At 47.1% G+C, this 18,063-nt stretch overlaps 1 protein-coding gene across 6 annotated transcripts in view; it reads left to right on the top strand.

Moving 5' to 3' along the window:
- ZMIZ1 (zinc finger MIZ-type containing 1) overlaps positions 1 to 18,063 on the top strand; it is a 514,453-nt gene that overhangs the window by 334,768 nt on the left and 161,622 nt on the right. For all 6 annotated transcript variants that reach the window (XM_078642955.1, XM_078642957.1, XM_078642953.1 and 3 more), the window contains one exon: positions 10,814 to 10,923. In XM_078642955.1, coding sequence (XP_078499081.1) covers positions 10,864 to 10,923 — 60 coding nt within the window. In that variant the 5' untranslated portion in view covers positions 10,814 to 10,863. The remainder of the gene's footprint in view (positions 1 to 10,813; positions 10,924 to 18,063) is intronic.

Here is an 18,063-nt window from a genome sequence, read left to right as displayed (position 1 = left end):
GGAAACAAGATTTTTATTCTCTCCGGAGGAGAACACAACGAAACGGACAGAAGGTATCGTTCTGAGGTGCTCTAACTGCATCCCTGAGGCCTGGCCTCTTATACACAAGTTTATGACTTTATTGTACATTACACATTCATGTTAAAGCTTTGATGTATGAAAAAGACATTCCCGGAAATCCCCTTTGGGCCCGTTCCCACACACATTTACAGTCGAAGTCCCCACCCTAGTCACAACAGGTGATGAGTATCACGCAGCTGGATATTCCGCCGATTCACGGAATGTGGGGGGTTTTGATCGGATCTCATGGGGTGGGGGCTTTGATCAACCCGGGGATCTTTTGATGGGGGAAGCTTTCTATTGTACGGGGAGGGGCAAGGAATGGTATCGGCAGAGCTGGGTGTCGGCCTGGGAACGGGGAAGACAAAGCGGGCATACGGGGAAAAAAGGGGGTTTGCATCTAAGGGCCGGAGATCATGAAAGGGAAGCAGGGAGGTGTCGCGCTGGGAACAGGATGAGGGCCTGGGGCAGAGCAGCGCCGAAGAGGGGTTTATGACTCAAGGCAGGTGCAAGCAGGGGGGTGGTCAGCGTGCAGGCTTAGTGAAGGCGAAAGGCTATGTCAGGGGCCAGCGGCATGCAAAAGGGTTCGTTCTGCTCGGGGCATCTAACAAAATGGCGGGCGCGCACGACAAAAGTGTGGCATCAGGGGGAGAGGCAAGATGGCGCAGATAATGTTCACCGAAACGTACTAATTTTCAACAATAGAAGAACGGTGTAAGGCTTCAGCTGAGGATTCCATCACAGCTTTTTCTTCTGACCTTATTGCTCCGGTGCAGGGGTCTCCAACCAGTAGCTCGTAAGCTACTGTAGCTCTTGAGCTAACTCCAAGTAGCTCACCTGTGTGCAGCCCAGCTTATTAAATTAAAAGGATTTTGCTTGGTTGAATTAATAGACATATCAAGAAATTGAAGTTATACTGCACTAATAATATTAGTAGCTGTTAATGTGTTTTATTGAACATAAGTAGGTCTCAATACAGAAAAGGTCGGAGACCCCTGTCTGGTGCATCAGAAGGCTCCCCCAAGGCTCAGTGATAAAAGGCAAAATGATAGGGCCCAACCAGCGTCGTGAAGAGGCTAGCGAGGCCTTCCATATTTCACATATATTCATTGGGTTTTGACTGAATTGGGACCCCTCTTGAGATTTGGGTCCCCCTGGAGGTTTGCGCCCGTCCATCTCAGGGGCATGCGTTATGCTCCTGCCAAGGATAGTCTCTATCTGCATCTGGCTTGTCCCCGACACAGGGATTAATACAGGAACAGGAACCATGTGTACACTGGCCAACTCCGAGCGCCTGCTTGTTACTAGGACTACTGCCGCTTCCTCAGGCACCACCTCGCCTCCGGTCCTTTGCATCCACGTGCCGCTTACGATTGTGGTCACTTTACTGGACTTTGGCACAACATCAAAAGTCCTTCCTTACCAAAACTTTTAGTGTTGTTCATTGGGCGTACCAACGTAATCTTTTTCCTCAAAACAGTGTTCAAGGATGTGGCTGATGTTCGCGGAAATGTAACTGCTGCGTGGAAGGCAATTTCCACATAGAACTACTCACAATTTATTATCACATACTTTTTTTTGATCGCGCTCTCACCCAGAAATTGAGGTTCGTCAGCGAAAGTTAGAGTACAATTTCATTAAGGTAATGCTGTGAACAATACTCCAACTCCCGGTGGATTTAAAGTCCGATATTACTTTGTAAAGTACATCTGACAGCCTAAAAGTGTCTCCTCAAAACTCAAACCTTTCTTCTCAAACACTTGGCTGATAAGCTGGTGTTTCTAGGTTTTTGGCCGCGTTGATGAACATACCACACATTGGTTGAAAATAAGGGTTTGGAATAAAAAACTTGCAGGTCGTGTTCCTGTGCACCTATGAATACAGTCTTGGAAGGACAAGACCTGTATATCAGACTCCCTCCCCCCAAGCACTTAAAAGCAACTCTAAAAAGACACCCAGGCATTTCTAGTCACAAATCAAGAACTTCTCCAAGTCTAGAGTGGTGGTGGTTCCTCCCTTGATGTGCCATTTAATGTATTTCTTTGCTACCAACACTTTCTTTCTTACATGTGGCAAAAATGATTTCTGTATTTTGGGAGATTTTTATTGATGGGGTGTCCATGACATTTTTTATGTCATATTTGGCACCACAATGGGCAAAGTAATGAATACAGTGGTGTTTCAAGAAGCGGGCACAGAGTAAGAAAGTGAGAAGCCTCATCACTGTAATCTTCTGCCATAACCTCCTTCCTCCAGTAATAGAGTGCTGCCAATTTGTGATTACCTTAGTGTAAATTCACCATCCTTCTGGCCCTTGATATATTGCACCCACTCCTGGGAAGTGACGCTATGGAGTGGTAATCAGTAGATGTACATCAGAACCTCAGGAGTTGCTTGTCTTCACCCTGGTGGCTGTCACAACCTCCACGCACACAAACTGTTTTACTGTTCTCAACATCACTGCCGGACCACCTCCAACAGGTGCCCATCTTGGAGACCGGTAAACAGTTAATGTATGTAGAGTCCAAAGAGGACACCACATTTGGGAGTGGAATGGTAGAAGGACTCCTAATGGGCTGATTGATGCAGCATCACCACTACCTATTGATTTATCTTTTCCTTCCTGTCACATTTTGAGGTCAGGCAGCAGTAAATAATACTTTCTGCATTTGTAGTAAAAAAAAAAAAAAGAACCAGCAGGCAAGCATAAGTAGATACCTGGCATCTTACTCCTTGGTGAATCAATCACTTAGTGCTTGTGTTTGTTTTCAGTGGCAGCCAGGACCTGGGCAGTGGAGTTGGATTGAGGGGAGTTAGAAGGTTCTGCAACACACTCATGTAAACGTAAGATCAGCCGCGGTCAGTAGGGGAGTACCTGCCGGGGCGGTGACGTGGGGAGGGGGAGTGGCATGGTGGGGGTTAGTAATGTATGGATAATGGAGGTTTGCAGGTAAGTAAACATTTATATAAATCAAACGAATTTCGTTGCGCGCACTGCATCCCCAAATGCAATGCAGTGCGTGCAACGAAATTAGTTTGATTTATATAAATGTTTACTTACCAGCAAACCTCCATTATCCATACATTACTCACCCCCACCCTGCCCCTTCCCCTCCCCACGTCACCGCCCCGGCAGGTACTCCCCTACCGACCGCGGCTGCGTAAGATTTCAGATGCAGGAAAAACAATGAATAGCCCAGGGTTCTCGAACGAATAGCTCCTGAGCTACTGGTAGTTCTCCAGCTACCTGCGAGAAGCTCTCCTGTGTGCAGCCCAGCCTACTAAATTAGAAGCATTTGCTTGGTTGAATCAATAAGCATATACCAACATTGAAACATGTGTATTTGAGGGGAAAATGTGTGTATTTTCAAAACCCATAATATCAAAAATATATTTAAAGCTGATATCTGAATGATAAATCATGCAGCATTGGGAGATGTATTGCTAAGGTTATCCCGTTTGTGCTGGGGGCATTGCTGTTGCTGTTATGCATGACCCTTGTAGAGGTATTCCAAACTGACTAAGACTTTTTTACATTACTCCTGACAGTCCTGCACTGAGGAGATCACGGCTGGTAATCTTGCATAGGGTGGTAACTAACCTACGCTTATCTGAAGTGTATTGCACAAATAATTTCAGTCGCTCAGGGTTATTTTTGTTTGACAAAAGTAGCTCGCGTTAGTGAAAAGGTTGGAGGCTCCTGAAATCGCCTCAACAAGTTGTATTTGTTGTGTTTTTAAAGGCCCACTATCAGATATCAGGCCACTGTGTCTGAAAACTCTTGATGACTATTCTTACATTGAAAGGTTTGTTTTATTTTCCTTTCTGTGTTTGAAAATTGAGATAACTTTGTAAGGAGTGTGTGAAGCTTGAGCAAAGGTTTTCCAACACACACACTCATATATACGTTTGTTTTTGTTAGCAAGCTAATCGTTACAAGTATTTCAACATATTCCAATAGTAAATGACATGCACGTGAGGGTATATTGACTTTTTGGGATCGGTTCACAAAAGTCATTTTCATGTGCAAGTTGTACCTAAACATGCAGTTAGCTTGACTCAGGAATTCAGATTTCCAATTAAAATTCACAAAAGTCAATTTGTAGTCAAGCACAACAACATCCCAATATGGTGTAATTTGGCATGAGTACATCGTGTCGGGGTGGGTAGTGTGTGTTCCAAGCATGGATGTGTTAGTATTCACAAACTTCACCACTGCCCATTTCCACTCTTGAAACATTCAAAGATACGTACTCATTTTCAAGATGGAATAGGAAGGGAACACCTTCACATTTATAGGGGGTATAAGTAAATGGGTTTCTTTGTGGGGAAAATTGATTTCATATTGGAGAAAAAAATATATAGAAGTGGAATTTCACCAATACAGATGCATTTTCCTTGCGTAATTTTCACACCTCTACTATGGAATTCATAAACCTTTTTCAGGACAAATCCTATAAACCTGTAACAATCACATTCCCTTTCGTGCCTTTTACAGCCCTGACGAAATTCCCACGGCACGAAAGGGAATGAAACGCGTTGGCTGTGCCTTTGTATCTCAAAAGAAGGGGAAAAAAGAATTTAATAAAGAAGAAACAGAAGATTCACAAACTTTATGAACTTTTTTTGCTATATACACCAACGAGTGCACCTCTCGAATTCTTGTATATTCTATACAGAGCGCTTTCTTGTTCATGTGCCATGGTTCTCCATGCTTGCCTTCAAAACAGATCATTCTTAGCAGTGAAGGAGATTAGACACTCTCTCTTGCCTAGTCAATATCAAGTGCAGTGGTTGTTTCTGTTTGTATAGATGCATAAAAAGACAATTTGAATGGAGCATGTGGCGTATATGATTGGCATTAACAAATGGCTTTGCCATATATGTGCAAAAATGCAGGTCCAAACGTTCCACTAAACCTTCTGCCTATTTTCTCGCTCATGTGTGTGACCATTTACTGTTCGCAGTTTTTTTCTCATTCCTAATTCTTTAGTGGGTGAAGTTAATGGCCAACACCCCCCTTGCTCTAAAAATGGTTCCAGTGGCTGAGGTGCTGCCGTGCCTGCTGTAACTGAAGGGCCAGTTCAAAATAAAGCCACAGTTCTTCACCTTCCAGGCATCCAGATTTATCGGCCAATGTTGAGGACACCATAAGGGTGGGTTTTTTCCTCACACCAAGACCTCTGTTTTTTCTCCATTCAATTTCAGAGAGTTCATCTACAAATGCAGCCAGATCTACCACAGACAGCCACATCACACCATCATACATGCAGCAGACATGCATGCTGGAACTGCCAGGTGCATGCCTGTAGATCAAGCTAGCCAAGAGCGACAGTGCTAGAGAGACCGGTGCGGACAGACAGATGAGTACATTAACACTCTGAGAAACGCTCGCGCACCTGCAGTGCAGGTTCATCCAGGAGCAGGAATATGGAGATATTGACGGCTAATCCCTCCTACGAATACCAGCAGTCGAAATGGAGGGCAACCAGGACAGGACAAAGGGGGGAAGGGTGGGGAAGTGGCAGACTTGCTATTTCACATGGTGCCACCATGCGTCACTCAATAGCTGCTTCCTTCATGCGATCACCCTGCGAAGAACAGATATCACATGGTGGCAGGGAAGGTGAACTGGACAGCCCTGCACTGAGTGGGTTTCCAGCTCCTCTTTGAAGGCTTTAAGCAGCTGATATCCGTAAGGGGCGTAAAAACACCACAGGACATCGGCAGCAGCTTCACCTAGCTTTTTATTTATTGTGTGGGGGAGCACTGGGGCGAGGGGCAGAAGTACCTCCCATGCAGTTCTCACCTGAAGCCACGCCGCATGGCTCCACCCAGTCCTCACATGATGATTCGATTTTTTTTTTAAGTTGGCATGTCTCAAGTGGGGCCTATAAAGGATGCAGGTGAGCTGTACCAGGCAATTCTCTGTGTTGTTGGCTCGTTGTTTGGGGAAGGGGGGGATGTGCCTGCTACCTGGAATGCTTTATGCAGGATGATGGTGGCTCATGGGAAGAGTGGGTGGCTGCCAAGCAGTGACAGTCTGCCGGTTTCCAATCCCCTCACCTGCATCAGCAGGAATAGTTTCCCACTGTCACCCAGGGCCAGTGAGACAGACCAGATTTTTAGGTCGAGCAGACAGAGTCTGCTCGAGACCTATTGCTGCCCGTATTTGGGAATGTAGACACGAGAGGGGCACGAGCGCAGATTTCACCTCGTGGGCACGCACCCCTCTCGTGCCTCATATTCCCATGCGCAAACACACTCACACAGCCACACTTACGCATGCGCACGTACACAGCCACACGCAAACACAGGCACACACACACTGCATACACACACGCACCCCCCCTTAAACAGACCCCCGCGCACACAGACAGACACATGCACAGACACACTCGAACACACACAGACACGCGCGTACACCCCCCCCCCCCCTCCCCCTCCACTCACGGGCTCTCGCGCACACATACACACGCACACAGACACACACACATATCCCCCCTCCACTCACCGTGCTCTTTTGTCACGTCGCCTCGCTGTGCTCTACAGGCTCCGCACTCCTCTGGTGTTTTCTTCGGTGCATCACCATACGCGGTGCTTCCCTCACGCTTGTTTCTTCTTCTGATCTACTACGGCGCTGACGTCAGTACGCCCAGGGCGCGTGCACAGGCGCGGCCTAGGTGTTTTTTTTTTTTTGTTGGTGGGAACTTGAGATCGAGTTTATTGTTGTCTGATTTCCCTTTCACTCCCCATTCTATAGAATCTCGGCCGACTTGGGGTAGTTTGAGGGCTGGGTGGAGCTTAGCTGCTGTCGGTCCTTTTAACAGCGCAGTTTATATGTCAGGGTTGCATCCTCGCTGCCCCTAGGGGGCCGTCTGGACCCTTTTGTGCTCCGGAGTCTCCGTCTCAGACCCCCGCCATCTGTTTTCTTTCCACGTTTGCTTCTGTGCTCGTACCCCCGCTGGAGACAGACCGGCAAACACACGTCTTCAAGGCCCTCTGAGGGCAGAGGCAGGAGGTCACACAGGTCCAAGAAACGGGCAGGAGGTCACTCGGTCCAATAAATCGACAGAAACTACAGACTCTCCAGCCCACTGAGGACAGAGGCCGGTAGTCACATGTACTAACAAAACAACCCCCTCTTGAGGGCAGAGGGGACTGACAGGAGCCCTCTGAGTTTTGTTCTGATGTCCGTTTTGCTTCACCCGTCAAGTCACTTTAAATGCAACGGGGAAAGCGGCTAATGGACATGTAGAAATTATTATTATAAAGTGTTATGTAAAGTAGCCTGCACATCTTGTGGTCAGTTTGTGGTGCTTCGCGAACTCCGATGAAATAAGTTCTTTGGAGCTGCATATTGTGTATGGAACTTCCAAACTGATTAATGAACTCTGTCTCCACGTTGCATTTCAGCTAGTTTAGGATCTTTTCTGGACAAAATTGTGCACGTTTTTTGGTTGCACTGTGACGGGTTTTGCAGCATTCTGTTTACTGTTGCCGTATTGGGTGTGGCTTGGATTGCTGTTCGGAGAGCACACAAAGGTTAATTTCCTTTATGATCAGCAGATTTTCAGATACCGTGAAGAGTACAATTAAGACCTGACTTTTCAGATCTTGGCATCGGGTCCTTATTTTTATTTTTGGGGTAATCGGGCCACCCAACGTTTTCAAAGTTCTGTTTCCACCACACCAGCAGTCTAACTAGAAACATAAAAAAATTAACACTCACGTATCCCCTTATTTGTAATATAAACTTTATTTCGGCATTCATGCCTTCAACGTTTTCACATATACAAAATCTTTAAAAACGAGCTCAAGGAAAAACCGTCATAATAGTGCAGTTACCTGAGTAAATAATAAAGTTCATAGGTTTGACTTTGTAGTTGTACTAAAAAAGAATAAAAATTCATACTAGAATTCTTAAAAAGTTAGTCCTTTACAAGTTAACAGAGAGCATGTGTGCAAAGGAATAAAAACGGCCGAAAGTCACAATGCTAAATTATACACAGTGAAGCCTCCTGCTTATTAACTGTTTTATCAGAGCCAGCATTTCTGTTATATAGGGAGGGATTCTTAAATTGTATCTGTACAGCGCATTGCTCCAAGGCTCTTTTTATGGCCCAGTTCCATTACTTTTGGGTTAAAAGCGAGTTATGACAAAGGCTACTTAGGGCACAGGCAACAGTATAAGTGGGAGGAGTCAGCCTACTTCATGAGCTATCTTCTTGTGCATTTTTCCTAATGCTCCACATATGGCCAAGGAACCTGGTGACTGCACAAGCAAAGACTGGTCTAGTGTCCGATTTAAAGAATGCGCAAGGCAACCCGGTAATTCTGTGTGCCCATTTGTTGGCAAATAGGTTCAATCCATTTTAGTCTGGGGTGCACAGCCACACACACCACCACACACCACCACACACCGCCACACACAGCCACACACAGCCACACACACAACCACACACAACCACACACAGCCACAACCACAGCCACACACAGCCACAACCACAGCCACACACAGCCACAACCACACACAACCACACCCAACCGCACACCCAACCGCACACCCAACCGCACACCCAACCGCACACCCAACCGCACACCCAACCGCACACCCAACCACACACCCAACCACACACCCAACCACACACCCAACCACACACCCAACCACACACCCAACCACACACCCAACCACACACACAACTACACACACAACTACACACACAACTACACACACAACTACACACACAACTACACACACACAACCACACACACACACAACCACACACACACACAACCACACACACACAACCACACACACAACCACACACATCTATCTATCGCCCTCACTCTATCTATCCCACTCACTCTATCGATCTGTCTATCTATCGCCCTCACTCTATCTGTCTATCTTTCACACTCACTCTATCTATCGCCATTAGTCTATCTATCTATCGCACTCACTCTATTTTTCTATCGCCCTCACTCTATCTATCACCCTCCCTCTATCTATCTATCTATCTATCGCCCTCACTCTATCTATCTATCGCACCACCACAGCATCACTCAGGGGCACTACAGCATCACTATGCACTATCACAGCATCACTGCACGCTACAGCATCACTCGTCGCCACCACAACATCACTCAGCGCCACCACAGCATCAATCTGTGCAACCAATCAACAACAACTGGTTCAAATATGTTCTCTCAATGTTTCAAGCTTTATTACAAATGTCACAAAAATGATGTTAATATTTCACTTCTGTCCTTGGATTTTCGTCACAATAAAATACACTGAACATAATCTTCACAAAAGTTATTTCCAAAAGTTTAAGCTATTGCCATTATAAATTACAATAACTTTTATTTAAGTATTAATTATTTTAAAAATGTAAAAGCCATTGTTGTTTGTAATATCAATACATCTAAGTCACGTAAATACAAAACATCTTACATTACAAATGCTATAGATGTCACATTTGCAAAAGTTAAAAGTATTGGCATTGTAAATGACAAAGCTATTAATTTCGCTATTTTCAAAACAAACATAAATAAAACATGTGTCATTTACAATACCAATAGCTCAAACTTTCCTAATGCGAGACCTATTGCATTGCAAATGCTTGTTTTATACTGAGAGTAGCCATGCACTAGACGTATGTACCCATAGTTTAAAGAAACATATATGGAGTTGTGATCCATCAGACTTCCCAGCTTGGTACAACCCTCACCGACAGATGCAACGACTGTCGCACACTGTACTCCATAAAAACCAGCTGCCCACGTCTGAAATGAGGTGCAGGATTCCTCATCACTCTTCCCAACACACAGGGCTAGGCTTCGGATTGTGTGATTATTTGCTCAGAATGAACCTGTGCAAGTTATGACCACCTGTGTACATATCTGGGTTGTTGCTACTTAATATAACATGTGATTGGACTGTGTACTGAACTGAGTACACCTGTGTCTGAAGCTTCGCTTGTGACGTGTGTGTGTATTTGTGTTTGTTTTGGAGGGGGACTTTTTTCAACTCAAGTGTGTGTGTTGTGGACCTGTGTATACAAATCTTGCACTATAGCATGTTGGTAATGCTGGTCAGCCTTTCAACATGTCCTGTTCAAATCCTTCTAAATATAGTGCGTGCACACGGGAACACATATTCTTTTACATAATTGGTTTTATCTCTTTAACTTTCAGTTTCCCCATTCAGTTACATTTCACTCTTGATGGGCACTAAAGGGAAAGTGTAAATACAACAGTTGATGGACAGAATGCAGAACAATGTCATACATTCACCCCAGTACAGAGATCTGGGCCTAAATCCATCGTTTTTTTGCTCACCACCCCACCCCAGTTCAGACATGGAAATATGAAAATCAGCCTTGATTCTGTTCCTCATGGGAACAGTCCAGCCCGAACTGCAAAGCCATGTCCAGGGAAGACATGGATGGATTTAGGCCCAGATCTCTGTACTGGGGTGAATGTATAACATTGTTCTGCATTCTGTCCATCAACTGTTGTTTTTGCACTAAAGGGAAAGTGCCTAGAAGCCAATCTGTGCAGTTAGGCACTATGAAATGCAACATTTGTTATTTGTTATAATCATGTCCTTTAATGTTGTACAAATGAGTAACGCCTCTAGCTGACAGTAGAACCATATGAAAATGAACACCGAAAGCTGATGAATCGACTGTTGCACCACCAGCTCAGACTTGGTGTCTTATTCCATCTCTTTTTCATTTTCTCATAGGTTGGCGCAGTTAATGGCTTCCAGGTAGAGGCCTGGAGGAGACGGTCAGAATGAATTCTATGGACAGGCACATACAGCAGACCAACGACAGGCTGCAGTGCATAAAACAGGTATGTATCCCTCCGCTTTGGCCTCTCCCGGCTCCTATCATGCTGCTTGTGTCCCAGGAGTCCCTGTATTGATTTGCGTCAGTGTGGATTATTTGTGGCTGTCTTTTTCTGCCTTTTATATGGTCTTCCAGTATGTGTATGTTAACAATCTAGAGCATGACTAGATAGGACGAGTGGTATAAGCAAGTTACCTTTTTGGTCACCCACCTCTGGATTGTCTCCAGCCTGTCTTTATGGTTGTATGACGCAACCACGCTTTCCTTTCCCACACATTCCTTAAAAAAACGTCGGCAGAACAACTAATTAATTTGAATCATTACAACGACTTGCCTGGGGGGGGGCTGGACTTTCAAATAGTATAATTTTCTATTCCAACTCCAGTCCACGCAACAGGAGGGAACGTTGTAACGACTTGCGTTGTAAAAGGAATGATTGGTTCAGACGCATTTGTTTTTCCACCCGCTTTGCAAAGTCAACGCGTTGTTCGGCGGTCGTGGTATTTGCTGTTTCCCATTTATCCTTCCTGACACGAGATTTCCAAGAATAGAAATGCCAGATAGAGCTTCCAGAGTTGGCGCTCCAGATAAGGCCTCTGGAGCTGGACACAGTGCTCCAGCTGATGTCCTGTACTCCCTCTCCTGTTCCCTCCTGCTCCTTCATCAAGGTCGGCCACACTATGGTGCCCCGTGGCTGTATCTGGTGATGTTCCCGTGTCTTGGGAAGGGTGACCTATCCACGCGACAGCTTCGTTCTTGCGTTTCTGTCCCCTTCTTTAGCTTCTATTGGTCCCACTGCTTCCCTTTCTCCTGCCAAGTAGTCAACACAACACGGCTGTTGAGGCCTCCAGAACTGGACACAATGTTCCAGGTAAGAATTCACACAGCACTTCAGACCAGTAGCCCATCACTGCACGCGGCATTCCAGAGGACGCACAACACAGCCATAGCAGTGACTGTTCTGTCATCTCAAGATGTCTGTAGCACTTACACAACCGAGAACTTTTAACGCCCAAAAGACTTGAGGGACAATCACATGGTACACTTTCCAAAGAAGGGCTCAGTCAGATGCAGGTGTAAGAGCGGACCCTGCAAAAGGGAGTAATGTACACTGGTTAGTGCGGACTTAGGACGCAGTTCCACAAACGCACATGTGCTAAAGGTCCTTTAAATACATGCAATTGAACGTGCCCCGTGGCTCATGAGTTTGCAGGGAGATGCCACGGAGTAACGTGGGTGGGGGGCGCTTTTCCCACGAAGGGCTTCGGGACTTGTAGTTAGACATAAGTGCAGGGGTGCCTTAAAATCATCTGAATCGCCAGCACATAGGTAGTCAGGCCCTACTTTATCACCCTCGTGTTGTCGATGCAAATAGCGGAGTAAGGAACCTTGGCTGGGAAGCTAAAAAGATGTGTTAGCATTGGGTGTCGTACCCAGAGCACGCTGGGGAACCCTCACAGGCTTGCTGCATACTTCCAGGCCCTTGCTTCCACCCAGCATGCATAGCCAGGGCCTCTGTACATTAAAGCAGGGTTTCTGGACTAGACCTGCATGCAGCCAGGGCCTCTCTTCCTCCCCTCACACCGCATACATCCAGGGTCTCTCTGGCACTCACCGTATGCACAAATGTGGCTCTCCCAGCACATCTCACACATGCCATATCCGGGTCTGTCTTATACCCTGCATACTTTTAGGGCCTCTCACACGTTGCATGCAGCCAGGGCCTCTTCCTCTCCTCAAACAGCATATACCCAGGGTCTCTCTGGCACTCACCGTATGCACAAATGTCGCTCTCCCAGCACATCTCGCACATGCTATATACGGGTATGTCTTATATCCTGCATACTTTTAGGGCCTCTCACACGTTGCATGCAGCCAGGGCCTCTCTTCCTCTCCTCACTCACACAGCATATACCCAGGGTCTCTCTGGCATTCACCGTATGCACAAATGTCGCTCTCCCAGGGCATCTCACACATGCCATATCCGGGTCTGTCTTATACCCTGGGGAGAGGTGTGGCGCCGCGGCCGGGGCGACTGACGCTGGAATCTAGGGATCAGGGTTCGATCCCCGGCTCCGGCGGCAGGTTAGCCCAGCACCATGTGACTCTGGGCAATAGCTTGCTTAATCTTCCCGACGGCCCCCAGCGCCTAGAGACCCTAACGGGTGATTGTGCGCTATACAAATGTGGATTATTATACCCTGCATACTTTTAGGGCCTCTCACACGTTGCATGCAGCCAGGGCCTCTCTTCCTCTCCTCACACAGCATATTTATTTATTTTTATTTTATTTATTTATTTTGAAAGTTTTATATAGCGCTAACAAGATCTTTGCAGATAACAGAGCGCTTTACATAGGCAAGGGGGTAAGGGGTAGGGTGGGTACATGAGGGAGCATAGTTAGGATGGTAGGTCGTCAATGCAAGTAGTACAAATAGGAGGGAGCATGAGCAATCGGGTAGGGTCGATAATACAAGTAAAACACATGTGCAAGGGATCAAATAAGTAATACAGATCGACGCACAGTCTTAGAAGATCAGAAGTAGTAGTTCAAGTGTATTTAGCCATGAGGATAGCTTTAACTTCCTTCTTAAAAAGAAAAGTGGAGGGGATGAGCCTGGTTTTAGGAGGGAGTGAGTTCCAGATCCTGGGCGCCATTCCTGAGAAGGAGCGTTTGTAAGTTCTTTCCTTCCGGAATCTTCGAGGCTTCAGCAGAAGATTGTTTGTACTTCTGGTGGTTCTGGAGCCGCCGGAAATTGTCAGCTTCTGAGTGAGGTAGCCGGGTGAGTTCAGGTGTATAGCTTTGTGCGTCAAGCAGGCAATTTTCAGATGTATTCTGGCTTCAAAAGGCAGCCAATTCAGGGATTTTAAGTCAGGGGAGATATGTGAGTATTTTTTTATCCAGTGATGAGTCTCGCTGCCGCGTTAAGTGAAGCTCTTAGGGGTGCAGTTGTGGTTAGGGGGAGACCGCAGAGGGCGATGCTGCCGTAGTCTATGCGAGGGATGATTAGTGCTTGTACTACAGTTTGGAAGTCCTCGGCTGGGAGGAAGGGTTTAAGTTTCCTCAAGGTATTTATTTGGAAGTTCGCTCCCTTAGTTGCCTTGCTTATATGCTGCTGCATATTGAGATTGGCGTCAAGTGTTATGCCTAAAGATTTTGCTGAATCCACTATGGTCGGTTGGACATTGAGTGCAGTTAGGTGTTTAAGCCAGGTTTGAGTGGTAGAGATTTTCGCGGGAGGTGAGATCAGAAGGAACTCAGTTTTCATAGCATTGAGTTTGAGGTGGTTATCGGCCAGCCAGGATTGTGTGCTTCTGATTGTTGAGTTCAGACGCATAATGTCTTTGGGTGATTGTAGTTTGAGATATAGTTGAGTGTCATCGGCGTACATGTGAAAGTGTACATTGGATGCTTGTAGCAATGCGGTGAGAGGTTCCATAACTAGGTTGAACAAAGTAGGGGATAGGCAGGATCCTTGAGGGACACCTAACGATACAGGTACTGGAGAGGACATCCGGTTGTTGCTCTTGAATTTCTGAGACCTGTTGTGTAGAAAGGAGGTGAACCATTGAAGAACAGTCCCAGAAAGACCCATTCTTGTGTTTAGGAGTTCGAGTAAGTTCTCATGTTTCACAGCGTCGAATGCTGAGGAGAGATCAAGAAGGATGAGGAGGCAGGTATCATTTTGATCTAAAATTTGGAGGGCGTCGTCAATTATGTGAGTCATAGCAGTTTCGGTACTGTGCCCTGCTCTGAAGCCTGATTGATGAGGGTTGAGGAGATCAAACTGTTCTATGTGCTTTGTCAATTGTAGTTGAACGCATTTTTCCAACAGTTTGGCGAGAGTGGGAATGTTGGTAATAGGACGGTAGTTGTTTAGATCAGTGGGGTCGGCTGTTGGTTTCTTTAGTAAAGGTGTAACTTGTCCAACTTTGAGGGAGTCAGGGATGGTTCCTTGTTGAAGTGAGCTATTGATAATTTTAGTCCAGAGTGGGAGGAGCAAAGGGGTGAAGTCTTTTACAGCGTTAGCAGGAAGAGGGTCATTGAGGTGATTGGATGGTTTCAGGGTGCTGAGTAGTCTGTCAATTTCTTCTTCAGAGTAAGTACCAAAGGATGACCATGTCGCATTGTTTTTTGGTTTCTTGGGTGTTATGCAGTGGGGTTTGGAGTAAAGGCTTGCATCAATGAGGAGATCGCTCCTTATGTTGTCAGTTTTTTGGCTAAAGAAAGCAGAGAAATCTTCACAAGAAGGTGCATTGCCCATACTGTCTACTGCTTTGGGTTGTTCCTTGGATTGTGATCGGATTAGCTCGAACAGCTTTCTTGGACGGTTTTTTGCTTGGTCGAGCTGGAGTCTGAAGAAATCTGACTTTGAGCGTTTTATTTTCCTGAAGTATGCGTTTCTCTTTTTCTTTAGAGTTTTTAGGTGCAGTGCCGAGGGGACAGATCTCCAGGTGCGCTCTGCCATTCGCATGGCCCGTCTGTCTTCATTGAGGCTCCCGTCGTACCACGGGTTGGAGATCTTGGTGGAGACTCTTTTCAGATGCAACAGTGCAGCCTCATTGATTATTGAGGTCATGGCGTTGAGATAGTGGTCGGTTAAGCACTGAACATCAGTAACGCCGGTAGGGGGAAGAAGGAGATTGCAGCTGTTAGAGGGTAGAGAGTTTGGATTGAGTTTCTTCAAGTCTCTTTTCCATACTTTGGGTTTGGTGGATTGGGCCGGGATACGTTTAATTTTTTCATTGATGAATAATGTGACAATGTGGTGATCTGACCAGTCACATGGTTGGATTGAATCAAGTTGAGTAGTACCTTCTTTGGAGATGATAAGGTCGAGGATAGAGCCTTTGTCATGGGTCGGGCTGTTGCAAATTTGGGTGAGGTCAGAAGCGTTGAGGTAATTTTTGAGGCTATTGACCACTGCGTCACTACAGTCATTCCAGTGAAGATTGTAATCGCCAAGGTAAATTTGTGTGTTTTGCCGTCCTGAGTTGATTGAGATTGTGTCCATGAGTTGTTGGGAGAAGGTGAGGTTGTCCCCAGGTGGGTGGTAGATGATGTGTAGTGAACACACTGGTTTGTTTTCACTGATGACATCAAGGCCGATGTATTCACAGGAGGTAAGAGAAGGGGCGGTGACTTTATTAATTGAAAGGTTGCTCTTGTAAATGCATGCGATTCCACCGCCTGTCTTCCTGGACCTGTCAAGTCTAATGATGCAGTAGTTGGGGGGGACTAGGATATCCATGATAGGAGTAGAAGATTCAGTTAACCATGTTTCCGTTAGGATGGCTAGGTCAAGGTTCAAGGAAGTGATGAGATCAGCGATCTCCGAGGAGTGTCTTTGGGCCGATCTACAGTTGAGAAGTGTGCATTTGAGTTTGGGGGTGCAGAGGGAGGAGGAGGGATCTAAAGTGAGGGGGACTTTAGTGAGGTTGTTGAGGACGGAGCTTCTGTTGTTATGTGTGGGGTGTCTGAGAGGGTTGGAGAGAATCGTAGGAATGGACATGTGTGTGGTGGCTAAGATGGAGGTGGATGGCGAGCCGGGGTTTTGGCGAGTCGGGGCATATGTGCGGAGTAGGGTGTGTATGTCGAGGTCCGAAAGAGTCTTGTTAGTGCGTCGAGGGCGGTTGGAGGTATTGCGAAAGGGGATAGAGGGCCAATGTAGGGGGTGAGTAGGAAGTGAGGGGGATATGTTGTTAGGTTGAGCAGTGGAGGTGGGAGGGGGGTGTCTGGGGTGTGTGAGGGGTAACTCTCTGAGGGTGCGGAGTTGAGGGCGGTTGGAGGTATTGTGAGAGGGGATAGAGGTCCAATGTAGGGGGTGAGTAGGATGTGAGGGGAATATGATGTTAGGTTGGGAAGAGGAGGCGGTAGGGGGGTTTCTGGGGTGTTTGAGGAGTAACTCTTTGAGGGTGCTGAGTTCTTCTCTCACTTGGAGGAGGGTGGACATGATCGTGTCCAGCGTGGGGTTGGGTAAGGAGTTGGGGGTGGGCATTGATGGAGAGCAAGTGTCTAGGTTACTGGAGATGGGGGGGAGAGGGGTGGGGGTGTTAGAGTGGTTGGAGTTGGTGTTGGAGTTGGAGGTGTTAGTGAGTGTGTTGATGTTCGGGTAGGAAGGGATGTTGAGGGGGGTGGAGTGATAGGATTAGCGATGGTGTTGGTGTTATTGGACAGGGAATCAATGATAGGGGGGGTGAGGCAATTGCGGGAATTGTGGAGGCTGGGTGTTGCGAGGGTGACAGTGTGGTAGAAGGGAGTGAGAGTGGGGGGGGAGGTTGAGGGAGGAGAGAGGGCCAGGAGTGGCGGGAGTGCAAAGAGTGGGGGGGGGGGAGAGGTTGGGGGGAGAGTGAGGGCTAGGAGTGGAGGGAGTGCAAAGAGTGGGGGGGAGATGGGTTGGGAGAGAGTCATGTTGTGTTGGGTGCAGTCAGGTGAGGTTGGTTGTCCTGGGAAGCTAGTCGGAAGTGTGGGGTTCTGGTCATGTGGGAGTGGGGTGGTCTCTCTGGCACTCACCGTATGCACAAATGTCGCTCTCCCAGGGCATCTCACACATGCCATATCCGGGTCTGTCTTATACCCTGCATACTTTTAGGCCCCTCAGTTGTTGCATGCAGCCTGGGCCTCTCTTCCTCTCCTCAAACAGCATATACCCAAGGTCTCTCTGTCTCTCACCGTATGCACAAATGTCGCTCTCCCAGGGCATCTCACACATGCTATATCCACGTGTATCTTATACCCTGCATACGTTTAGGTCCTCTCTCACACGTTGCATGCAGCCAGGGCCTCTCTCATACATACTTCATGCAGTCGCCCGCCCCCAGCGCTCTCTCACGCTGCACCCTGTATACCCATCACGAAGCGCTGCGTGTATATATTTAAATGCCCCTCTCCCATCGCTGCTTACTGAGGCCGGGATTACTAGATGCCAGGGCGCCGGGAACCTGCGGTCGGCCTGCGGTCTGCACGGGAGGGCACGTGATGCCAGCTCAGGCCCGGTTCTAGAGGGTGGGCCGGGTGGGCCGGGCCCACCCAAACATGAGCCCGGCCCACCCAAACAGGAGCCTTGGCCTGAGGCCTGATGTGAGCCGTTCCTCCCCCATCAAGTGTTCAGGCTGGCTCTCCTGATCCGAAGTCAAGAGACTG

Source organism: Lissotriton helveticus, chromosome 5_1 (assembly GCF_964261635.1).
Source record: "Lissotriton helveticus chromosome 5_1, aLisHel1.1, whole genome shotgun sequence".
In the NCBI taxonomy this organism is placed as follows: Eukaryota; Metazoa; Chordata; class Amphibia; order Caudata; family Salamandridae; genus Lissotriton; species Lissotriton helveticus.
This window is presented reverse-complemented; position numbering and strand designations above follow the sequence as displayed.